Genomic DNA, 23,932 nt, shown 5'->3' on the forward strand with positions numbered 1-23,932 from the left:
GAAGGAGTTATACAAACACAATATGATCAATTCTCTTTCATCTTTGGTCATGTCCTTTGATTTATTGTTGCCTGTGAAATACAAGCCAAAGTCTTAGAATTGCATTCGAAGCTCTGTGTTGGTAGTTCTTAGCTTTGGATGCATATTAAAATAACATGAGGAACTTTTTAAAAGTACCAAGAACAGGGTGGGGTTTAGGCATCTGAATAGTATCTTCTATTCTCATACCTTATTGAGATTTGGATCTAGAACTCTAAGGAAATACAAAGAATCATCTTGTTGATTTTTACAAAAATATCCTATTGTGAATTTCGGATTGCATTGAATCATAACAGGATTCTGATCAGTTTAGGGAGAATTGACATTTTAACAATATTGTCTTTCATTTCATGAACATGGTGTATCTATTTACATTTTCTTTGATTGCTTTCATCAGTATTTTGTAGTTTTCAGCATACACATCTTGAACATAAGTTTAAAAAAAATTTATCTGTTTTTCATATTTTTGGTGGTATTGTATTTCCAATTTTCTTTTGCTAATTTATAGAAATTTGAATTTTTTTATGTTGACCTTGTATTCTGCAGCCTTGCTAAAGTCCCTTATTGTAGTGTTTTGGTAGGTTCTATGTATTTCTTTTGTAGGTTCTTTGGGATTTTCTATACAGAAGGTCATATTGTCTGGAGTAGATAGTTTTATTTTTAAACTTTCAGTCTGTATGCATTTATATTTTTTTCTTACTTTGTTGCACCAGCTGTGTTCTCCAGTGTGGTATTGCATTCTAGTGGTGAAAGCAGTCATCCTTGGCTTGTTCTTGATCTCAGTGGAAAAGTACTTAGTCTTTCATCATTAAGTATGATGTTATTAGCTGTTACTTTTTTTTTGAAGGTGCCCATTATCAGACTGAGGAAATTCTTTTCTTTTCCTGGTTTTCCAAGAGTATTTATCGGAATGGATGTTGAGTATTATTGTCATCTGCATCTATTGGATGATCGTGTAGCTTTTCTCTTTGTACTGATTGATCTTCAAATGTCAAACTAGTGTTACATCACTGGGATAAAGCCCCCTGGGTTGTGATTTTTTTTTAAGTCATTTTTATATATTGCTACATTCGATTTGCTCACATTTTGTTGAAGGTTTTGTGTATGGGTTCATGAGGGATACCGACTTCTTATTTTCTTTTGTTGTAATGTATGTATGCGTTTTTGTTATCAGGATAATGCTGGCCCTCATAAAAGAATTGGGAAGTGTTCCCTCCTTTTTTATTCCCTGGAAGAGAGTAGAACTGCAATTATTTCTTCTTTAAATGTTTAGAATTTGCCAGTACAGCTCTCTGAATGAGGAGCTTTCTCTTTTGGAAGGGTTAAAAATACAGATTCAACTTCTATAATGGATATGGGCCTATTCAGATTACCTGTTTCTTATTCTTTTTTTAAAAATTCATTTATTTTTGGCTGCGTTGGGTCTTCGTTGCTGCACGTGGGCTTTTCTCTAGTTGCAGCGCGGGGGGGTACTCTTCGTTACGGTGCACGGGCTTCTCATTTTCATGGCTTCTCGTTGTGGAGCACGGGCTCTAGGCACGTGGGCTTCAGTAGTTGTGGCACATGGGCTCAGTAGTTATGGCTTATGGGCTCTAGAGCACAGGCTCATTGGTTGTGGCACACGGGCTTAGCTGCTCTGTGGCATGTGGGATCTTCCCGGACCAGGGCTTGAACCCGTGTCCCCCGCATTGGCAGGCAGATTCTTTTTTTTTTTTTTTCGGTACGCGGGCCTCTCACTGCTGTGGCCTCTCCCATTGCGGAGCACAGGCTCTGGACGCGCAGGCTCAGTGGCCATGGCTCATGGGCCTAGCCGCTCCACGGCATGTGGGATCTTCCCGGACCGGGGCATGAAGCCGCGTCCCCTGCACCGGCAGGCGGACTCTCAACCACTGCGCCACCAGGGAAGCCCTGCAGGCAGATTCTTAACCACTGCGCAACCAGGGAAGCCCTACCTATTTCTTACTGAGTGAGCTTTAATAGTTTCTATTTTTCAAGGAGTAGTTTGTGTCTCCAGTTCATCTAAGTTGTTGAATTTATGGACATAAAGTTTTTGTAATATTTCCTTATTGTTTCTGTAATGTTTAGAAAACCTGTGGTGATATCCCTTCTTTCATTTTTGATATTGGTAATTTGTGTCTTCTCTTTTCTTTTCTTAGTCAGTCTGGCTAGAGATTTATCGATGTTATTGGTTTATTCAAAGAACCAGCTTTTGGTTTCATTAATATTCTGTATTGATTTCCTGTTTTCAATTTCATTGATTTCTGTTCTTACTCATATTATTTTTTGCCTTTTGCTTGTTTTGGGTTTAATTTGCTGTTCTTTTTCTTGAGTCTTCAGATGGAAGCTTAGGTTATTGGCTTAAGAACCTTCTCTTCTAGTATAAACATTTAATATTTATAAAGTGAAAAGTGCCCACTCTTTCATTGCTTTCCTTTGGCTGCCTGCTTTTGACCCTGGATGCAACTAATGTTATTTTGTCAGTATCCTTTCAGACAGCTTATGCATATACAAATATATGAAAATATTTTTTTACTCTCTCCTTTTTAACATAATTGCTAGATTGCATTCTAGCAATTATTTTGTTCCATGCCTTGCTTTTTTTTTTTTTTTAAGTAATCTATCTTGGATATAATTCTCTATCTTTCATATGTTTTTTTATCATTCTTTTTTATGATAGCCTAATAGCCAGTCTTCTATTAATAGACATCTAAAGCTGGGGCCAGGGCCTTGGGGTTTTTAATGTTTTTATTCTTTTTATATATTTTATTATGGAAATTTTCATTATGGAAAATGTTATGCATTGCAGTTTATATATCTTAAATATTTTTTAGCCTGTATTTTTCCCTTTCATTATTCTCTCCTTTAAACCATTACCTTTGTCTAGTAATGGTAACCCTCACTTTCCCAGGATTCTTATTTTGTTTTTTTTATAAATTTTAGTATTTATTTATTTATTTTTGGCTGTGTTGGGTCTTTGTTGCTGTGCACAGGCTTTCTCTAGTTGCTGTGAGCGGGGGCTACTCTTCGTTGCGGTGTGCGGGCTTCTCGTTGCAGTGGCTTCACTTGTTGCAGAGCACGGGCTCTAGGCGCACGGGCTTCAGTAGTTGTGGCACGCCGGCTCTAGAGCGCAGCCTCAGTAGTTGTGGTGCACGGGCTTAGTTGCTCCGCGGCATGTGGGATCTTCCCAGACCAGGGCTGGAACCCGTGTCTCCTGCGTTGGCAGGTGGATTCTTAACCACTGCACCACCAGGGAAGTCCCTCAGGATTCATTAAAAAAAATTTTTTTTTTTAATTTCTTTTTGTGGCTGCGTTGGGTCTTAGTTGTGGCATGCGAGGTCTTCGTTGAGGCATGCGGGATCTTTTGTTGTGGCGTGGGCTCTTTGTAGTGGCGCACAGGCTTCTCTCTAGTCGTGGCATGGGGGTTTTCTCTCTCTAGTTGTGGCGCGCAGGGTCCAGAGCACGTGGGCTCTGTAGTTTGCGGCACGCAGGCTCTCTAGTTGAGGTGCGCAGTCTCAGTAGTTGTGATGCGTGGGCTTAGTTGCCCCGTGGCATGTAGGATCTTAGTTCCCTGACCAGGGATCGCACGCACGTCCCCTGCATTGGAAGGCGGATTCTCTATCACTGGACCACAAGGGAAGTCCCAGGATTCATTTTTTAAAACAGGTTTTATTCAGAAATAGAAAACACCTACGGAAGAATACCTAAAACAAAGTACAGTTTAATGAATTGCTATAAAACAAATATCCATATAAATACTCCGGAGGCCAAGAAATAGAATGTTGTCAGCACCCCAGAAGCCCCTTGTGTTCTCCTTTCTGTGTTACAACTCCTCTCTCTTCCCCCAGAGGTAATCAGTATCCTGATTTCTGTGGAAATCTCTTTTAAGATTAGTTTTTACTTTCCCCTGTGGAATTTCCTGGGTATTCTTAAGTCATGAAATCTGTGTCTGCAAAAAATGTTTTGAGCAAGTTTACCTTAAAAAATGTCGTTAGCTGTGCAGCAAGGCTTGACTTTTCTGCTGGTGAGCACTTGCTCCTCATCCTTGCTCTGCTGGTCATCAGGCTTGCTTACTCTCGCTTTGAGCTTCAGGAATACTTTCTTTTGTCACTTCATCTTTCTGGGCCACTTTACTTCAGGATAGAAGCTGCATCCATCAGAATTCTTAGTTGTAAGCAGTAGGAACCATCTCTGGCTAATTCATTAAAAGGATACGGGTGACCAGTCGGCTTTCTAAGAAGGTTGGGAAAGTAGGCTTGATGACCACACTGCCAAGAACAAAGCTCAAAATCATATCACAAAACTGGTCTCAGGAAGTCCCTCTGCAGCTAAGCTGGGCATAGATACTGCTGCTTGTGCTCCAAAAGCCACTGATGCTGGGCTCTGGTTGCTGCCATGAGAATCTCTGTCCCAGCTCTCAGGACACTGGATGTACTGCTCCTACTGCTGACATCCTCGCCAGGTGGATTCTTTGGAGTTCTTCTACAAGTTAATTGTTTTCTGTTTGAGGTCTAGAGCGGTGCATCTTATTGGCGGAGCTTGTATTATGTGCCCCTGTCTTAGTTTCAAAGAAAGATGGGAAAGTTTTTTTTTCTTCCTTCTTCATACTTTGGTAGTGGGACATATACTTGTCATATAAGGTAGGGTGTGCTTAAATGTAGACTCAGCATTTGGATGGTTGGCGACCAAAAAGAAATGTCCATTGTAAAAGGTCTGTATCAGTCTTGGAAATCCATCACTTTTAACACAGTTGTTGCTCTTTATAGACACTCACGTTGCTCATATAATGCAATGAATATTTGACATAGGACTATTTTTTATCATTTCCAGGTGATATATTGCCAGGTGCTACATAAGACATGGAACAGAATCTGTATTTCTGATGATCTATGTATATTAAAAGTCCCATTCTAATTTTAGCTAGTTTTGGGGGAATTCCTGTTTTATCTTATGAGTAAACTTAATGAGATGTAATAGTTAAAAATCAGCTGTAACAAACATTGGTGTCTCCTGGCAGTATTTTCACTGAGAATTTTCTGGCTTATTGACCATTTGCCTTTTTTCAGATGTGATCTTACTGTATACAAAAAGAAGGTTTGGAAAATAGGAGACACTCTTAGGACCATTAGTAAATATAAATAGGATGACATTTTCTTTTCAAAACCAAGATGATATAGTTCTCATTATTGCAAAGGTGTTTTACTCTAAGTCACTGTGAAACTTTGTAAGCACAAGCTTTATAAAATTAACACGAAAGCCCATTGTTAATTTACATATGTGACTTTAAAAACCGGCTAGTGAAGTTTTCATCTTCTCTGAAACCAGGACATAGTTGAATGGTTGGAGCAGTGGCCACAGGGGTTGGGGCCTTGCTGTTATTGTCCTGGCTCTGCAGGTGGTGTATAGCGTCACTTTGAGTAGTTCATTTATGGTCTACATTTCATCTTTCTAGTTCCTGAAGAAGAATTCATAATACTGTCCCTTCCCCTTCACTTTTCTCACAGTGGTGGCAGGAGATCTGACACAGATGTCTCAGATGAGACAGATGAACTTCTTAGAATAAACACATGGTAACATAAAGGTTGTTACAGTGAAAACAAGCAAAGATGAAGATAGTATAAAATCTTTATAGCAACATGCATCCTGTTGCCTTAGTACGTAACAATAAACTGTTGTTATAATATCCTGATGGAAGAACACACTTCTGAATTATTATTCAAACCAGGTGGTGCCTCAGATTTGAATACTTAAACACCTCAGCTGTGGATTTAATGGGCTCAGTTGGTAGGATGTTTTTTAGGTTCATTCATTTGGCCTTTGCCTACAAAGCCAACAGAAGTTGCTTTATAGGGTGTTTCTAAACTCATTGCCAAATAAACCAGGTTAGTTTTAACACTGTTCACATAGCATATGTGAAGCCTTAATTCTGTAAAGGAAAAAAAGAATCCAAGGTTTCTAAATGTGGTAATATTGTAACAGAAGGGCAGGAATCAATATACTGGTGATACATTTGATTGCTTTTGTGGTTCCAGATAGCAATTATTTCTAATATAATTTATTTTGCAGTGAGGGCCGAGGCAAGTTGACGGTATTTTCAGTTAAAGCTATGTTAGCAACCATGTGTGGTGGAAAAATGCTGGACAAATTGAGATGTAAGTATTTTTATATTATTTGAAAGATTTTATTTTCAAATTAAGACTTTTAAACACTTTTAAATGAATGTTTTCAGAATTTTGGATGATGGTCTATTGAACTTTTTTGGTTTTTTTACTACCATACCACTCATTTTACAGCAACTGGCTCAGAGTATGTAAGTTATGCCACCTACTGTTCAGATGGAAAAGTTGGTTGAATTCATTTTTTAATTTTTTTTTTTTTTTTTTAGGTTAAAACAAGAAAACTCTTAAAAGATTCAGAATAGTAATGTGGACATTTAAAAAATTCTTTAAAAATGTTTTCTATATTGTTAAAAATTATGCTTGAAGGTGATTTGTTGATCACTTTTAATTAGAAAATAAATTTCATCACTTTTACCGGGTTTGGTCAAGTTTAGCTCTTAATCACTCGATGCTTTATCAGGTGGTATTTCTTATGATTAAACAGTTTTTTAGTACCTTAGATTCAAGTGTAGTTATTTAGAAATTGATAACCTATTTATTCACTTATCTTTCCTTAATTTTTTTCTTACTGTTTACCATTTTGGCATTTTACTGTTCACTAGATACTATTAGAAGGTGGTTAGATGAAGTTGAAGGAGATAAAATTCACAATTACTTAATTTTTCTGCTTATCATTTTCATTTATTCACTCATTAGATAGTCCTTCACTGCCTAAGATATGCCAAGCATTGTGCTAGGTGCTGTACATATATTTTCTCACTGAATCCTTAAAATTTCTTTGAGCAGCAGGTGGTATTTTCTCTGTTTTATAGATGAGTTAACTGAGGGGGTGAAGCTGGGATTTCAACTCAGGCGGTAGCTTCAGAGCCCTTTCTAAGCTACTCTTTTGTACTCCACTATGCTCATCCTGTAGTGGGAGACCCACATTCAAAGTGCCCTAATACAAGTATCCATGGAGTAAGAAACTCTAGCAGGTTTCACAAAGGTGAGATTGAAGCTGTGGGTTTTCATGAAGTGCTGAGAAAACCTGTGAATTGATTTGTTGAAGAAACTGGGTCATCTGTCTTGTGGCATTTCTCATGGACTAGATTTTGATGATTGCATCCCCGTGGTGTTCCTCTGTGCCCTACATTTTTTGTTTTAATTGAAAGATACAGAGCCTTCAACAGATTCAAGTACAGGCTTTTGGGCAAGATTACTTCATGGGTGCATGTTTGTTTTCTGTGCTTTTTCTTACATGTTACCATGACATTAAAAGTTAGAAAGCTAGAAGGCTCACTAGATATAGATTTAGATGTCTAAAGAAAGGTCTTAGTATATTTGGTCAATGTTATCTGGTTATCTCATATCAAAATCAGCTGCATTGTAAAACAAAGTTTTGGCAGAAAAAAAGTATAGTTTTATTTAAATACTCTTCTGAGTTTTTTTCACATGGTATCTCAAAATATTACTCTTTTGGGCTGAAATTTCTTAACATTTTCTTAATTCTGACATGGTGTTTTTCTGAGAATGATAATATAATACAGATAAAATTATATCTCATTCACAGAGAAAAAGAAAGTTGGGATTTTGTCTGTTTTTTAACGATGATGATACCAGATAAAGAAATATACATTGCCATTTTTATTAGGACTGGAGAAACTGGTTGAAAATAGAAAATTGATTATATAACTGCACATTCTAGATGATTCTGGACTCTTTAAGTTTCTATGATTAAATTTGCTACATTTACATAGAGCTGGTACCTGGCCCATAGTAAGTGCTAAAATTTTGCCAAATATAAATTGTTGATTGAGAACCAAAATTACTGCAGCTCTCTGTTGTAACTATTAGTGAAAAGGTGCAAATCCTAGTTCTGTGTGAAGTATTGAAGGGATCCAGGTGATAGCAGGTGGGTTTTTTGTTTGTTTATTTATGTGGCTTTTGAATTTCTTAGAGGAGCACAAGTGACCAATATTCAAGTGGCACAAAAGTACACATACCTAGGCAAATGTGACACGTCAGTGTGCTCTCAACACCGTATCGTTACACATTGTGTACGGAAATACAAGCCACACTAGGTCACTTAATAGCATGTTTACATGATTCAGATAGATTTAAAATCTGGTTTCTTTATCTTCTTCACGTTCAAAATTAAGGTTTCTTTACCATCTGTTGCTCTGTTTCATTATTTTTCAAAATTAATTTTTTTTTTTGGCTGCGTCAGGTCTTCGTTGCTGCGCGTGGGCTTTCTCTAGTTGCAGTGAGTGAGGGCTACTCTTTGTTGCGGTTCGCGGGTTTCTCATTGCGGTGGCTTCTCTTGTTGCAGAGCATGGGCTCTAGGCACGCGGGCTTCAGTAGTTGTGGCACGTGGGCTCTGTAGTTGTGGCTCTTGGGCTCTAGAGCGCAGGCTCAGTCGTTGTGGCTCACGGGCTTAGCTGTTCCGTGACATGTGGGGTCTTCCCAGACCAGGGATCAAACCAGTGTCCCCTGCATTGTCAGGTGGATTCTTAACCACTGTGCCACCAGGGAAGTCCCCCCGTTTCATTATTTTTATTGTACTGTAATTATCTTGACTAGAGAGTGAGATGTTTAACCTAAGTAACACTTTCAGGTATTGAAGCCTATCTCCACTTTTTTGTTTTAATCATCTAGGGTGGAAACTGCTTTAAGTGTGGTCTGTGCCTTCTGTTTTAAACAGAGCTCACTGATCATAATTTAAATATTTTTCATCTCTTAGGGGTGTCATTCTCTGATGCATTTAGGGCTAATTGCGAGGCTCTGGGTTGTTTGCCCCTTCTCATGTTTTCAGACTGCTGTATTTTTTCAGCTTTTGAACTTTTTGTCATTGGTGGTGGTGGTGATGGTGTATGCGTGTGTATGTGTGTGTACGTGTCCTTTATCTCTGGTAAATGTGATGGTGTACCCGTCTCAAGCAGTCTCCTTTTGCTTCTGATATACTTTTCATATGCTACTGACAGAGAAAACATAACCAGCCTTCTTAACATTCTATTCTGTTAGAGTATGGACGAAGTGATTACTCGTATTGAGAGAAGCACTCACTTTAGTAGTTTTGGCTATTGTGAGAATCCTTTTTCCCTTGCTTTCTAGTCACAGCTATGTCCTACTTAGTTGAGGTGGCTGAATAATAGTGTAGAAGAAGGTAGCTATAACACTGTATTGTAACATAAAATGATATTTGACCATTTATTCACTTTTTTCTTCCTACTTGTTCCCTTGTCTTTGTTCTTAGTTTCTGCAGCCTCCCCCCACTGACTCTACTTCTGTTACCTCTGTTAATGTTCCCATTAAGTTAGATTTTTCTAATTTATGGAATATGCCTCAGCATTTCTACTTTTATTTTTATCTTTTTGCTTTTTACCTCTTATTTTAGAATTTTTTCCTTTAATTTTTTCCCCTTTTTCCTTGATCTGTCTTTGTTTGCTTGTTTTAGTGTCAAGATGGCATTTAAAATGACTTAACCAATACTTGTGCTTTTAGTTTGAAACATTTCCTTTTTTAAGATTTTTTTGATGTGGACCGTTTTTTTAAAAGTCTTTATTGATTTTGCTACAATGTTGCCTCCGTTTTATGTCTTGGTTTTTTGGCCGTGAGGCAGTGTGGAATCTTCGCTCCACGGCCAGGGATCGAACCTGCACCCCCTGCATTGGAAGGCAAAGTCCCAACCACTGGACTGCCAAGGAAGTCCAGAAACATTTCTTAATTAGACTTTTCAGGTCTCTCTTAAGAGAGTTTCTGTCCCCAGGTATCATTCATTTATAGATAAATGGTTAACTGTTGTGGCCATTAGGGACTGTATCCTAGATTCAAAGGCAACTTAAATCAGGATTCTAAATACCAATGATTTATAATCAGAGTACAGACTTTGATTATCAGCATGATGAAAACTCAGTAATGTCAGAAACCCAAAAAATAACTCAGAGAAACAAAATTTACAGCCTGTAAAACCCATTATTTATTAAACCATACTAATTATCAGCTAATTTAGCTATGTGATTTATTTACTTTGTCTAATTCTGCTGTTTTCTAAGAAACTTATCTCTTATGCAAACCCCATCTGTCTTGCACTGAAAGATAGGAGCAGATGATTCATGCAATTTATTTTTAAATCCTTTAGAAAACTGGTGCCACCGTTTTGAAGGGCAGTCTAGCAGTGTGTCAGAAGGGCTATAAGAATATTTGTGCCCAGTGACTCAGCCTGCTTCTAGAGTTTATCATGAGGAATTAATCAGAGGTGTGCCCTAGGTTTTACATATATTTGTTGCAACACTTTTTATAATATATGAAGACTTAAAACAGCTTTAGTGTCCAAAAGTGAGAGCTCAGTTACACTTTGGGATACCGACACGATTGGATATACTGCCTTTAAAAATATGCTTCAGATCAAAATGCATAAATGTAATATAGTTTTAAATAAAAATTTATTATGCACATAGGAAAAGAAAGAAATATACCAAAATGATAACACTGTTAGGTGTTTTCTCTGGGTTATAGCATAAATGGTTTTATAATTTTATAATATTATAAAATGGTTTTATAAAATAATAATTTTTATAATAATTTATATTATTGTTTTTGTGTGTTTTTGATAGACCACACTTTGTGCAGCCAGAGAAAAGATGACCTGAGGTGTTTTTTCTCAGAACAGGCAGTTCTGACATTTCAGTTGTTTGCTTCCTTGATGTTTCATTAACAGACTGTAGGGAGCCAACCTTTGAAGCTATAATTAAGGAGTTTCACCTGTTAGCATCCTCTCTTACAGTCTTCTAACCACCTGTCACTGCATATTTATCCTGACTGGTTTCTGTTAATCATCTCTTCCCTTCATTAGCCTGAAGTGACTCTTTAATCTGAATACTTGCCCATATTTCACATTTCTCATATAACCAAAATGTTTTAGAGCTAGAAGCAAGTAAGAAATGAGTCATACATCTGCATTTTATGAAAAAGAAAAAGATAAACAAAAACCAAGGAAGGCCTGGAGACTTGTTTAAGGTAGTTCTGACTCAATCAACACTAGAAGCCCAAGGCATGGCTGAATCCCATCCTCCAGCCTCACTCTGACTTAATGAATGATGTAGGAATATTCATGAGTTTGGGAATAAAATATGCACTTGGATTTAGTTACATACAGATATTTATAAACATGCAGATGTGTATACATTTTTTGTGGGTTAGGTTGCTCAGTTGGTAGAAAGATGACAGGAGAAGATGAGAGACGTTTGCCAGGAAAACTAACATATAGAAGAAAATGGCTTTCTTTTCTATAGACTTGAGTCTTTATTGTAAACAGCCCTATCATGTTGCAAAAGTATATGGTTGGTCATGTGGGGATGAGAGGAGAGTGGATAGATGGATAGATGCAATGAGTAAAGCCAGGGTCATTATCACCAGAAAAAAATTTGAAACATATGTGAAGATGGTAGAATAGTAACATTATTTTGCCACTACACAAAGGACAGAATATTTTAAAAAGTTTGTACACGTGTGCATGTAAGGGCTTGATTGTGGGTTTTTCACAAGGGAGAAAGCCTGTATTTTTATCTGGAAACAACTAATGGGAAATTAGCATACTTTCTTTCAGAGATGTATAAATAGAAAGAGAATTATTGGGGAAATTAACCAGTGATCTGGGAAGCAGTTTATTCCCTTAATGCCAGAAGGGTTTAGGGCTTTAATTAAAGGACTAGTTTAATTTTGGGGATGTTTTTATTAAATTGTCTCTTATTTATTTCTTTGGTAAGGTATTTTTATATGTATATAGTAAATCACACTTAGATTCATTGTTATATTTCATTTACAATAAAAATTAAGCAATTATTTTCAGTGTTTTTGTTACAGATATGAGAAGCCTAATCTAAAAATAAACAAAAAAACTGTTTTAAACAAGTAACTCTAGAAGTCATGACTTCTAAGTAATTACTTAATAGTTTTGAGGTCTACCAGTTTTTCTTTTAAAACCAACCAACCAACAAACATGTTTCTGCTTGTTCTCTTACTAGTGTAATGTGGGCCTAGTAAGTTATAGTTTCTTTTTTCATTGATTAAAATTTTTTTTACTACTTTGAATCTATTTTATGACCTAGTAACTAAGTATAACTGAAAGTAATACTTTTTTTGAGGGGAAGTTAGTCATTTCACTGTCTAATCACTCCTTTATTGCTCTGAATGAGTTAGGTATAGATTTGGTGGTGTGCATGTATACACGTATGTTTTTGTGATTGGAAGCTATACATATGTGTATTTATCAATATATACTTGGTAGCTGAAGTCTCTGGTCTTGAATATTTCTACCATTAACTTGCTAGTTTCTCCATTATGAATACATTGAGTGGCAACAGAAAACTTGACTAACAGTGGCATAAAACCATTGGGATTTATTTTTCTCATGCAACAATAAATTCAGAGGCTGGCAAGTTCAAGGTTGGTACCATGACTCAGGGATGTCATCAGAGACTTGGGTTCCTCCTGTCTTCCTGCTCTGCCATATGGCTTTCCTCCTAGGATTATAAGTGACTGCTCTTTACTGTGCCTTATTCTCATTTTAAGTAGAAAGGAGAAAGAGATGCCTGTATCAGGAAAGCAAAAGCTTTTCCACAAATTCACTTCAGAATTACAACGTGCACAAGAGTCTGGGAAGTAATTTTTAAGGGGAACACATTGCCATTCTAATCAGAGTTCAGTTCGGGAGTGAAAATGGGAAAATAGATACTGAGCAGTAGGCACCTTGCAGTGTCTGCCACATCCCATATTTCCCCTTAGTTTTCATTCAGATTTAATGGATGATTATTTTCTTCATTATGAGAACAGCAGCCAGCTATTTGAAAATTAAGTCATGATGCTCTTCCCTCCTTCAAAGGGCATCAGTTATTCACATAATTGGTAATGTCTTCAAAACTCTGTATCTGCTGTCTCGAACTGCGGCCCAGTACTCTGCTTCTAACTGCCTGCAGGATGGTTCTACTTGGAAATTTGCTGATTAGTTCAAATACAGTTATGTTCAAAGCTAAGTGTCTTTATCTTCAATTTGGTTATTTCAGTCAGGGTTGTCAGCATTTTTCTGAGCTAGAAGCTTAAAATAATCCTAATTTTAGAAATTCCTTTATTCTCTAATCCAGTTTGCCATCAACTTCAGTTTCCTGCATTGAAATGTCTTGGAGTCGACCAAGCCCGCCCCTCAATACTGTCACTCCTGTAATTCTGACTCTCACTTTCTTACTTGTGCATTATTTACAGGGTTTTCTAGTTGATGTCGCCAATCTTATTCTTCCTCTATTATTCATTCTGCCAATCATTAGCAGTCTAATTTTCTTGAAACCTAACTTTCTAAATATTTCTTCCCTACTTCAGCATTTTTAAACCAAATCCAAATTGTTTCCTCTTTCAAAGTTTTCATTCATAACATACTTTTCTTTTTTCTTTTCTTTTTTTTTTGCGGTACGCGGGCCTCTCACTGTTGTGGCCTCTCTCGTTGCGGAGCACAGGCTCCGGACTCGGAGGCTCAGCGGCCGTTGCTCACGGTCCCAGCCGCTCCACGGCATGTGAGATCTTCCCGGACCGGGGCACGAACCCGTGTCCCCTGCATCGGCAGGCAGACTCTCAACCACTGCACCACCAGGGAAGCCCGATAACATACTTTTCTTATTCAATCTCTATTTACCTTTACTTCACAATATAAATTATCATAGAATGTTCTCTTTGATGCACTGTTTCTTGCCTGCCACCACTAACAGACACACTCTATAAATTCCTGCCACAGAGACTTTTATCCTACTCTCCTTTTTTCTTTCTAGATTGAAGTATGGTTGATTTACAATATTAGTTTCAAGTGTGCAACATAGTGATTCAATATTCTTAGAGATTATACTCCATTTAAAGTTACTGTAAAATATTGGCTATATTCCCTGTGTTGTACAGTATATCCTTGCAGCTTGTTTATTTTATACATAGTAGTTTGTACCTCTTCGTTCCCTACCCCCATCTTGCCCCTCCCCACTGGTAACCACCAGTTTGTTCTCTGTATCTGTGAGTCTGTTTCTGTTTTGTTATATTTATTCATTCGTTTTATTTTTCCTGTTCTTCTCTAGTTGTGTCCCCAGACCCCCACCCCCCAGCTGTTTTGACCTCATCATTCCAAATTCTATTTTTCAAGGCCAGGCTTCTAAATTTCTTGTTTGTTTGTTTGTTTGTTTGTTTGTTTTTTGTGGTACACGGGCCTCTCACTGTTGTGGCCTCTCCCGTTGTGGAGCACAGGCTCCGGACGCGCAGGCTCAGCGGCCATGGCTCACGGGCCCAGCCGCTCCGCGGCATGTGGGATCTTCCCGGACCGGGGCACGAACCCGTGTCCCCTGCATCGGCAGGTGGACTCTGAACCACTGCGCCACCAGGGAAGCCCCCTATGTGTTTTTGTGTCTACTCTACACTATATTTTGAAGAAGTGTGATGTAATGGAATGTCTTTGCAGTCGGATAAGTGTGGGTTTAAATCTTGATTTAGCCACTTAGTAACTTTTGACCTTAAGAAAGTTAACCTTTCTAAGCTACTTTCCTTATCTATAAAATTTAACAATTATGTGCATACACATGTGTACGTACACACCTTTTTGTGACAGTAAAATGAGGTAATGTTTAGTAAACTATAGTAGTACTTAATATTGGGGATTGCTACATGAAAACAAAAACCAAGGTAACAGTATTTTAAACAAAGTTGAAGTTTATTTTTCTCGTATATAAAAGAAGTCCAGGAGTATGTAGTCCAGGGCTGGTATGATAGTTTCATGTTCATCTGGGACCCAGGCTTTCTATATCTTTCTTTTCTATCATTCTAGTGTATGATTTCTACATAAAAGTTGAGATTACCACATAGTCCAAGGTGGCTGCTGGAAGCTCCAGCCATCATAGCTGCATTCCAGATAGCAAAAGGAGGAAGGAAGAAAGGATCTATTTCCAGTGCAGTCAGCTTTCTTTAAAAAGCTGCCTAAAACTAGCCTTCTAGGAAGTCTCTCACAACCCTTCTGCTTATAGTCTCATTGTCCAAACACCTAGTCATATGACTGCAACTTGTTAGAAGAAGGCTTCAAAGTTTAATCTCTTAGTTGGGTACATTGCTGCACAAAATAAAATTAGTGTTCTGTTACTAAGGAAGGAGATAAGAATACTGGGTGTCTACAGCAGACTCAGCCATAGTTACCTGTTGTGGTGCCAGGCAAATGGTGAGGTTTAACAAATATCTTACGCCTCCCTTCTTTCTGTTCTATTTAGAGTCAGCTTAGTGCTTTATTCTTCTTTGCTTCATGTGTATCTTATTTTTTCCAGCTATGTTGAAAGTTTCTTGGGGGGGATAAGGACCATGTATCAAACTTCTTTGTTGTTTTTCAAAACACCTAGCAGAGTACTTGGCACTTGGACTACTTAGTAAGAACTTAGTATGTATTTGTTAATTAATTGATTTTACTTTCTACTAGGACTGTACTTCTTTTAGCCTCTTGTTGGATTTTCCCCACCTCATGGGTATTTAATACTTTTCCCTCAGCTACAAGCTAGCAGCTCTCATGAGAGGAATGTACTGGAGATTTTCATTCCTTGATAATTTCCTGTTTTCTAATGCCTTAAAAGTTACCCTGTGGACTTGATGATCTAAATTTTATCTTTCTTTGATTAAGGTATTTTAATGGTTGTTTTTTTCCTATATCTGGTGCTTTGGGATACATATGTATTTCTAATATACCTGTTCATTATGAATATATAGAATATGATGTTTTTTTCTTTTTCTTTTTTGTGGTATGTGGGCCTCTCACTGCTGTGGCCTCTCCTGTTGCGGAGCACAGGCTCCGGACGCGCAGGCTCAGCGGCCACGGCTCACGGGCTGAGCCACTCCGCGGCACGTGGGATCTTCCCGGACCGGGGCACGAACCTGTGTCCCCTGCATCAGCAGGCGGACTCTCAACCACTGTGCCACCAGGGAAGCCCAGAATATGATTTTTCAAAGTGCCAAGTTTGAAAGGCCTCAGGAAATTATTTTTCTCTGCATATTTAACTCACTGATTTGTTTGTAAGAAAGCTGAATAGTTTGAAAAGAAAGCTTAGGTTAAAGTTGTCAAGTTGTTTTGAGCTCCTGGTTATTTTTCTTTTTCTCCCCAATTATGGGTGAGAAGAGAGAAATAACTAACTGGAGATAGGAAACTCTCTACAAGGAGATAAAGAAATAGTAGTATTACTGGAACTGTCTTTCTAGCTGCTTGGGTCAGACTTTATATAAAAATAGGATCTTATAGTATCAGAGTATCTTGTGATAGAAGAGATTATATGAGTTCTTTTTATTCTACTCTGGAACTTACTAAATGGAATATTCTAAATAAACATACTACACAGGAATATATTACATCATTAGTATAATAATATGCAAATACGATACAATTTCTTTCATACCCTATCACCAATATGCAAATATATTCATACACTCAAAGATGTATATGTCTTATATAAATACGTACACAAATGTAAGAGATAAAGATATGCTGCTACAAATTCTTCTTGGAATAAAGTGAGGTGTAAATAGATAAAATAAAAAGTTATACGTTATCCAGTTACGTACGCTCGAAAAGAGTAGGTAGGTAGACGTACATGAGTGGTTATGTGATGTTTAGGTAGAATATTAAGTGGGTGGGAAAGAGGGGCCTCATCAGCAAAGTAACCACACAGTGTTAATGAGAATGAGAATTCGTGTTAACTAAAAATCATAACAACTTTATGATACTTTTTAATGATGCTTTTGGACTGGTATACAAATGACATAGAGCTGTTTATTAAGAGTTGATATTTCCTTATAGTTTGACTTTATTTGGTTTTGTTCTCATAGATGTTTTCTCCCAGATGTCAGATTCCAATGGCTTAATGATATTTAGCAAGTTTGACCAGTTTCTGAAGGAAGTTCTCAAGCTCCCAACAGCTGTCTTTGAAGGGCCATCTTTTGGTTACACAGAGCACTCAGTCCGCACCTGTTTTCCACAGCAGGTAAGGATGGGTTTATAGAATCTAGTATTAGAAGAGCTCTCATCCACCCCTCCACCTTTTGTCAGATTTCGCCAGATTGCTTCACTCTAGGAATATAGGTCTTGAGTAGGGGAGGGAAAATAACTTTTAAGTCAGAGGAGAGGATGTAGAAGAGAGGGGGGATTAAAAATTCGCCTGAGAACTCTTTTCTTGGAAGAGGGGAGGGAAGTCTTTTCTGAAAAAATGATAACAGTTGAAATATTTTAAATTACTAAAAATTTCAAGAACAATGTTTAAGGTAAAGTATTTTTCTTATTGCTGCTAGACGTATGTTACTCTCCCTAATGAGTTTTTTTTTAATAACCTTTTTTTTTTTTTCCTTGGCGGCACGTGGGCCCCTCACTGCTGTGGCCTCTCCCATTGCGGAGCACAGGCTCCGGATGCGCAGGCTCAGCGGCCATGGCTCACGGGCCCAGCCGCTCCGCGGCATGTGGGATCCTCCCGAACCGGGGCACGAACCCGTGTCCCCTACATCGGCAGGCGGACTCTCAACCAGTGTGCCACCAGGGAGGCCGGATTGTTGGAAGATTTTTAATCACAGTTTCAATTTCAGTGCTTGTGATTGGCCTGTTTATATTTTCTATTTCTTCCTGGTTCAGTCTCAGATGGTTGTGCTTTTCTAAGTATTTCCATTTCTTCCAGCTTGTCCATTTTATTGGCATATAGTTGCTTGTAGTAATCTCTCATGATCCTTTGTATTTCTGCAGTGTCAGTTATTACTTCTCCTTTTTCATTTCTAATTCTGTTGATTTGAGTCTTCTCCCTTTTTTCTTGATGAGTCTGGCTAATGGTTTATCCATTTTGTTTATCTTCTCAAAGAACCAGCTTTGAGTTTTATTGATCTTTGCTATCGTTTCCTTCATTTATTTCTGCTCTGATCTTTATGATTTCTTTCCTTCAGCTAACTTCGGGAGTTTTTGTTCTTCTTTCTCTAATTGCTTTAGATGTAAGGTTAGGTTGTTTATTTGAGATTTTTCTCGTTTCTTGAGGTAGGATTGTATTGCTATAAACTTCCCTCTTAGAACTGCTTTTGCTGCATCCCATAGGTTTTGGGTTGTCATGTTTTCATTGTCATTTGTTTCTAGGTATTTTTTGATTTCCTCTTTGATTTCTTTGGGGATCTCTTGGTTATTTAGTAGTGTATTGTTTAGCCTTCATGTGTTTGTATTTTTTACAGTTTTTTTTCCTGTAATTGATATCTAGTCTCATAGCATCGTGGTTGGAAAAGATACTTGATACAATTTCAATTTTCTTAAATTTACCAAGGCTTGATTTGTGACCCAAGATATGATCTATCCTGGAGAATGTTCCATGAGCACTTGTGAAGAAAGTGTATTTTGTTTGGATGGAATGTCCTATAAGTAAGTCCATCATGTTTAATGTATCATTTAAAGCTTGTGTTTCCTTATTTATTTTCATTTTGGATGATCTGTTCATTGGTGAAAGTGAGGTGGTAAAGTCCCCTACTATGATTGTGTTACTGTCGATTTCCCCTTTTATGGCTGTTTCCATTTGCCTTATGTATTGAGGTGCTCCTATGTTGGGTGCATAAATATTTACAATTCTTATGTCTTCTTCTTGGATTGATCCCTTGATCATTATATAGTGTCCTGCTTTGTCTCTTGTAATAGTCTTTATTTTAAAGTGTATTTTGTCTGATATGAGAATTGCTACTCCAGCTTTCTTTTGATTTCCATTTGCATGGAATATCTTTTTCCATCCCTCACTTTCAGTCTGTATGTGTCCCTAGGTCTGAAGTGGCTTGTAGGAGCATATGTATGGGTCTTGTTTTTGTATCCATTCAGCCAGTCTGTGTCTTTTGGTTGGAGCATTTAATCCACTTACATTTAACGTAATTATCGATATGTATGTTCCTGTTACCATTTTCTTAATTGTTTTAGGTTTGTGTTTGTAGGTCTTTTCCTTCTCTTGGTTTCCTGCTAGAGAAGTTCCTTTAGCATTTGTTGTAAAGCTTGTCTGGTGGTGCTGAATTCTCTTAGCTTTTGCTGTCTGTAAAGGTTTTAATTTCTCCATCGAATCTGATTGAGATCCTTGCTGGGTAGAGTAATCTTGGTTGTAGGTTTTTCCTTTTCATCACTTTAAATATATCCTGCCACTGCCTTCTGGCTTGGAGAGTTTCTGGTGAAAGATCAGCTGTTAACCTTATGGGGGTTCCCTTGTGTGTTATTTGTTGCTCTCGCTTGCTGCTTTTAATTTTTTTTCTGTGTATTTAATTTTTGATAGTTTGATTAATATGTGTCTTGGCATGTTTCTCCTTGGATTTATCCTGTATGGGACTCTCTGTGCTTCCTGGACTTGACTATTTCTTTTCCCATATTAGGGAAGGTTTCAACTCTAATCTCTTCAAATATTTTCTCAGTCCCTTTCTTTTTCTCTTCTTCTTCTTCTGGGACCCATGTAATTCGAATGTTGGTGCATTTAATGTTGTCCCAGAGGTCTCTGAGACTGTCCTCAATTCTTTTCATTCCTTTTTCTTTATCCTGTTCTGTGGTAGTTATTTCCACTATTTTATCTTCCAGGTCACTTTTCCGTTCTTCTGCCTCAGTTATTCTGCTGTTGATTGCTTCTAGAGAATATTTAGTTTCATTTATTGTGTTGTTCATCATTGTTTGTTTGCTCACTCTTTAGTTCTTCTAGGTACTTGATAAACGTTTCTTGTATTTTCTCTGTTTCCAAGATTTTGGATCATCTTTACTATCATTATTCTGAATTCTTTTTCAGGTAGACTGCCTATTTCCTCTTCATTTGTTTCGTCTGGTGGACTTTTACTTTGCTCTTTCATCTGCTGCGTATTTCTCTGTCTTCTCATTTTGCTTAGTTTACTGTGTTCGGGGTCTCCTTTTCACAGGCTGCATGTTTGTAGTTCCTGTTTTTTTTGGTGTCTGCCCCCAGTGGGTAAGGTTGGTGCAGTGGGTTGTGTAGCCTTCCTGGCAGAGGGGGCTGGTGCCTGTGTTCTGGTAGATGAACCTGGATCTTATCTTTCTGGTGGGCAGGACTGCGTCCAGTGATGTGTTTTGGGGTGTCTGTGCACCTGTTATGATTTTAGGCAGCCTCTCTGCTAATGGGTGTGATTGTGTTCCTGTCTTGCTAGTTGTTTGGCATAGGGTATCCAGCACTGTAACTTGCTGGTCATTGTGTGGAGCTGGGTCTTAGTGTTGAGACGGAGATATGTGGGAGAGCTCTCGCTGATAGACATTACGTGCGGCCAGGAGGTCTCTGGTGGTCCAATGTCCAGAACTCGGCCTTCTCACCTCAGAGGCTCAGGCCTGAAAGCCAGCCGGAGCACCAAGACCCTATCAGCCACACGGCCAGGTGCGTGGGGAGTTTCTTGCCTTTTGGGAAGTCTGAGGTCTTCTGCCAGTGTTCAGTAGGTGTTCTGTAGGAGTTGTTCCACATGTAGATGTTTTTGTTTGTTTGTTTGTTTTTTTGTGGTACGCAGGCCTCTCACTGTTGTGGCCTCTCCCGTTGTGGAGCACCCGCTTCAGACGCGCAGGCTCAGTGGCCATGGCTCATGGGCCCAGCCACTCCACAGCATGTGGGATCTTCCCGGACCGGGGCACGAACCCGTGTCCCCTGCATCGGCAGGCGGACTCTCAACCACTGTGCCACCAGGGAAGCCCTGTAGATGTATTTTTGATGTACATGTGGGGAGGAAGGTGATCTCCACGTCTTACTCTTCTGCCATCTTGAAGGTCCTCCCCATTATTCCTTTTAATCATAAGCAAATTTGAGTTTAAGTCATCATTTTAAAAAACAGCCTTGTTGATGTCCCTAGTTCGCTTTGAAAAAACCTTACTAACTCCTCGCTGCCTCCTGGATAATGTAGTTAGCCAGACAAGGTGTTGCTTATCGATCCAACCCCTGCCTCTCTTTCACCTTCATTCCTGATCCGTCCTACCCCCACAGACCCCATCCCTCAGGATGCCATGGATTCTTTTTAGATATTGCCCCAGTGCCACAGGGGTTGTACCATTTACACTCCCACCAGCAGTGTGTAAGTCCATCTTTTTCTCCACAGCCTTGCCAACAGCACATGTTCTTACATTTAGGAATTTTTGCCAATCTGAGAGATGAGAAGTGTTATCTCAGCATAGTTTTGATTTGCATTTCTCTTGTTTTGAGTAGGTGAAAGTGGTATACTTCTCTTCTTTGTTTATGCTGTTAGCTCTCACTGAAATGCCAGTAACCCCGACCTTCTTTCTCTCCTCCAACAAGGGCCTCATATTTCAAGTCACAGCTAAATATTTCCTTGTCTTTGTTGCTCTGAATCTTTCAATGTAGGATTAATTGTTTCCTCTTCTACAGGCCCTGGCCTGTTACATCTAGCTCACTTATGCCCTGAGGGATGCACCTTGGTCTCCTTCAAATTTAAATCCCCATTACTAACAGTGTCTGGAAAATCATCAGTGCTTACTAGGTAGTTTGATTTGAGTAGTGGTTTTAAATCTATTATGGCGTGAGTAAGTATCTGGGCTTGAATTCTTACTGCAAGCTTAAAGCTCATGGATGTGATTGCAACCTTGTTGTTTTCACTGATATTATTCCATAATTTTCTCAAATGAGACAATCTTTGCAATGAGGAAAATACCGAATTTCAGAATTTTTGAAGACTTTTTCCATTCTTTTTTAAAAAAAGCTATAATAAATAAAAGTATCTCGATAAAAAGCACAGCAACACTATATTGTTGTGTCATTACAAAGTACTCTAATTTTCAAAGTCCAGAATAAATCTGTGATATGATTCAGTATCTTATAATAACTGAAAGGCTGACCCATAGCACTGGTCCTGTAACCAGTTAATGTGTGTTTGCTCTTGTCAGACAAAGTATTTCTATAACTTTACACAAAAAGTTTGTATAAAAACATTTTAATCTGAAAGATTTAAAAAATGCTGTTTTTAAGTCTTTTAGCTAAATGTCATACATTGTTTAACTGATTACCAAGTAAGTGATAGGGCAATGGATAAGAAATATCTCCCTGTTGCCCATAAGAAAATAGGAGTTTTGTTTTGTTGTTTTTGTTGTTGTTGTTTTTGGCTGCACTGGGTCTTTGTTGCTGTGCACGGGCTTTCTCTAGTTGTGGCGAGTGGGGGCTACTCTTTGTTTCAGTGTGCGGGCGTCTCATTGCGGTGGCTTCTCTTGTTGCAGAGCACGGGCTCTAGGCGCCCAGGCTTCAGTAGTTGCAGCACACAGGCTCAATAGTTGCGGCATGTGGGCCCTAGAACGTGTGAGCTTCAGTAGTTGCGGCACGTGGGGTCAGTAGTTGTAACACACGGGCTTAGTTGCTCCGCGGCATGTGGGATCTTCCCGGACCAGGGATTGAACTCATGTCCCCTCCATTGGCAGGCAGTTTCTTAACCACTACACCACCAGGGAAGTCCCAGAAAATAGGAGTTTTTAATGGAAAAGATGAGATTGGAAATTGCAGCTATGGTGACCTAATGCTAAATTATTTTACTTGTTTTCTCACGTTATTTTAGTGATACTGGATTTCTCACTTTTAAGAGATGATTTCTCCCCTCTTTTAAAACAGGAAAGTTGTAGCCAAGAGTGGAGGGAGGGAAGTCAAATGCCATCTAGACTAATAATTGTCAGTATTGATGATTAGGATAACAAAGCGTGGGGAAGTAGACAGAAAACAGAAACACTGGTTTCTAAGAAAAATATGAGAGTGCATACAAAGATAAAAACAGGCTCAATGTTTTATTGAGGAAAGCATAAATAAATCATGGTGTTTTTGCTCAGTGGATGAGGCAGCTGTTAAAATGATTAGAAAAGAAGACCTTGTAGCAAAACAATAAAGTATTTAATAAAACATTAAGTGGGGGATTCCCTGGTGGCACAGTGGTTGGGAATCTGCCTGCCAATGCAGGGAACACGGGTTCGAGCCCTGGTTTGGGAAGATCCCACATGCAGCGAAGCAGCTAAGCCTGGGCGCCACAACTACTGAGCCTGTGCTTCATCATGTGCCTCAACTACTGAAGCCCACACGCCTAGAGCCTGTGCTCTGCAACAAGAGAAGCCACCGCTATGAGAAGCCCGCGCATGGCAACAAAGAGTGGCTCCCACTTGCCACAACTAGAGAGAGCCCCCGCGCAGCAATAAAGACACAACTCAGCCAGAAATAAATAAATAAATTTATTTAAAAAAGAAAAAATATTAAGTGGAAAGACAGATTATATATTTTTATATACCCTATGTACATAATTATATAGAAACACGCATTTGGAGGGAAATACAGAAAAATGAGAATTGTGGCAAGAATGTTCATTACTTTCAGTTTTATTATAGTTTTTATTATAAATATTCTGTTGTAAAAAATAAAGAGAAATGCAAAGAATGTGTTCAACACAGGAGCAAAACCAAAATAAAACAAAACAAAAGGTAGAAGAAGAGTGAAAGAGTCTGTCTTTCACATAGTTATTTACTGAGTCACGGAATTTTAGAGCTGGGAATTCTGTCCCATAAGTTCTCAAACTTTCTGGTATCAGGACCTTTTTACACCCCTGAAAATATTTGAGCACCCCAGAGAGCTTTTGTTTATATGAGTTATATCTATCAGTATTTCCATATTAGAAATAAAAACTGATAAATTATAAAATATTAAATCATTTAAAAAGAACAGTGATAAACCGATTACATATTAACATAAATAATATATTTTATGAAAAGTAGATATTCCAAAGCAAAAAAATTTAATGAGAAG

The 23,932-nt window shown here is 38.3% G+C and overlaps 1 protein-coding gene across 17 annotated transcripts in view; it reads left to right on the forward strand.

Moving 5' to 3' along the window:
• DTNB (dystrobrevin beta) overlaps positions 1 to 23,932 on the forward strand; it is a 244,921-nt gene that overhangs the window by 60,432 nt on the left and 160,557 nt on the right. For all 17 annotated transcript variants that reach the window (XR_003434136.1, XR_003434137.1, XM_027113669.1 and 14 more), the window contains 2 exons: positions 6,103 to 6,188; positions 17,013 to 17,167. Coding sequence is in view for 15 of the 17 variants with exons in the window: in XM_027113669.1 (XP_026969470.1) it covers positions 6,103 to 6,188; positions 17,013 to 17,167 (241 nt within the window). In the remaining 2 variants the exon portion in view is untranslated. The remainder of the gene's footprint in view (positions 1 to 6,102; positions 6,189 to 17,012; positions 17,168 to 23,932) is intronic.

Source organism: Aethalodelphis obliquidens, unplaced genomic scaffold, assembly GCF_003676395.1.
Source record: "Aethalodelphis obliquidens isolate GAN/ISIS:26980383/991018 unplaced genomic scaffold, ASM367639v1 scaffold12, whole genome shotgun sequence".
Classification (NCBI taxonomy): domain Eukaryota; kingdom Metazoa; phylum Chordata; class Mammalia; order Artiodactyla; family Delphinidae; genus Aethalodelphis; species Aethalodelphis obliquidens.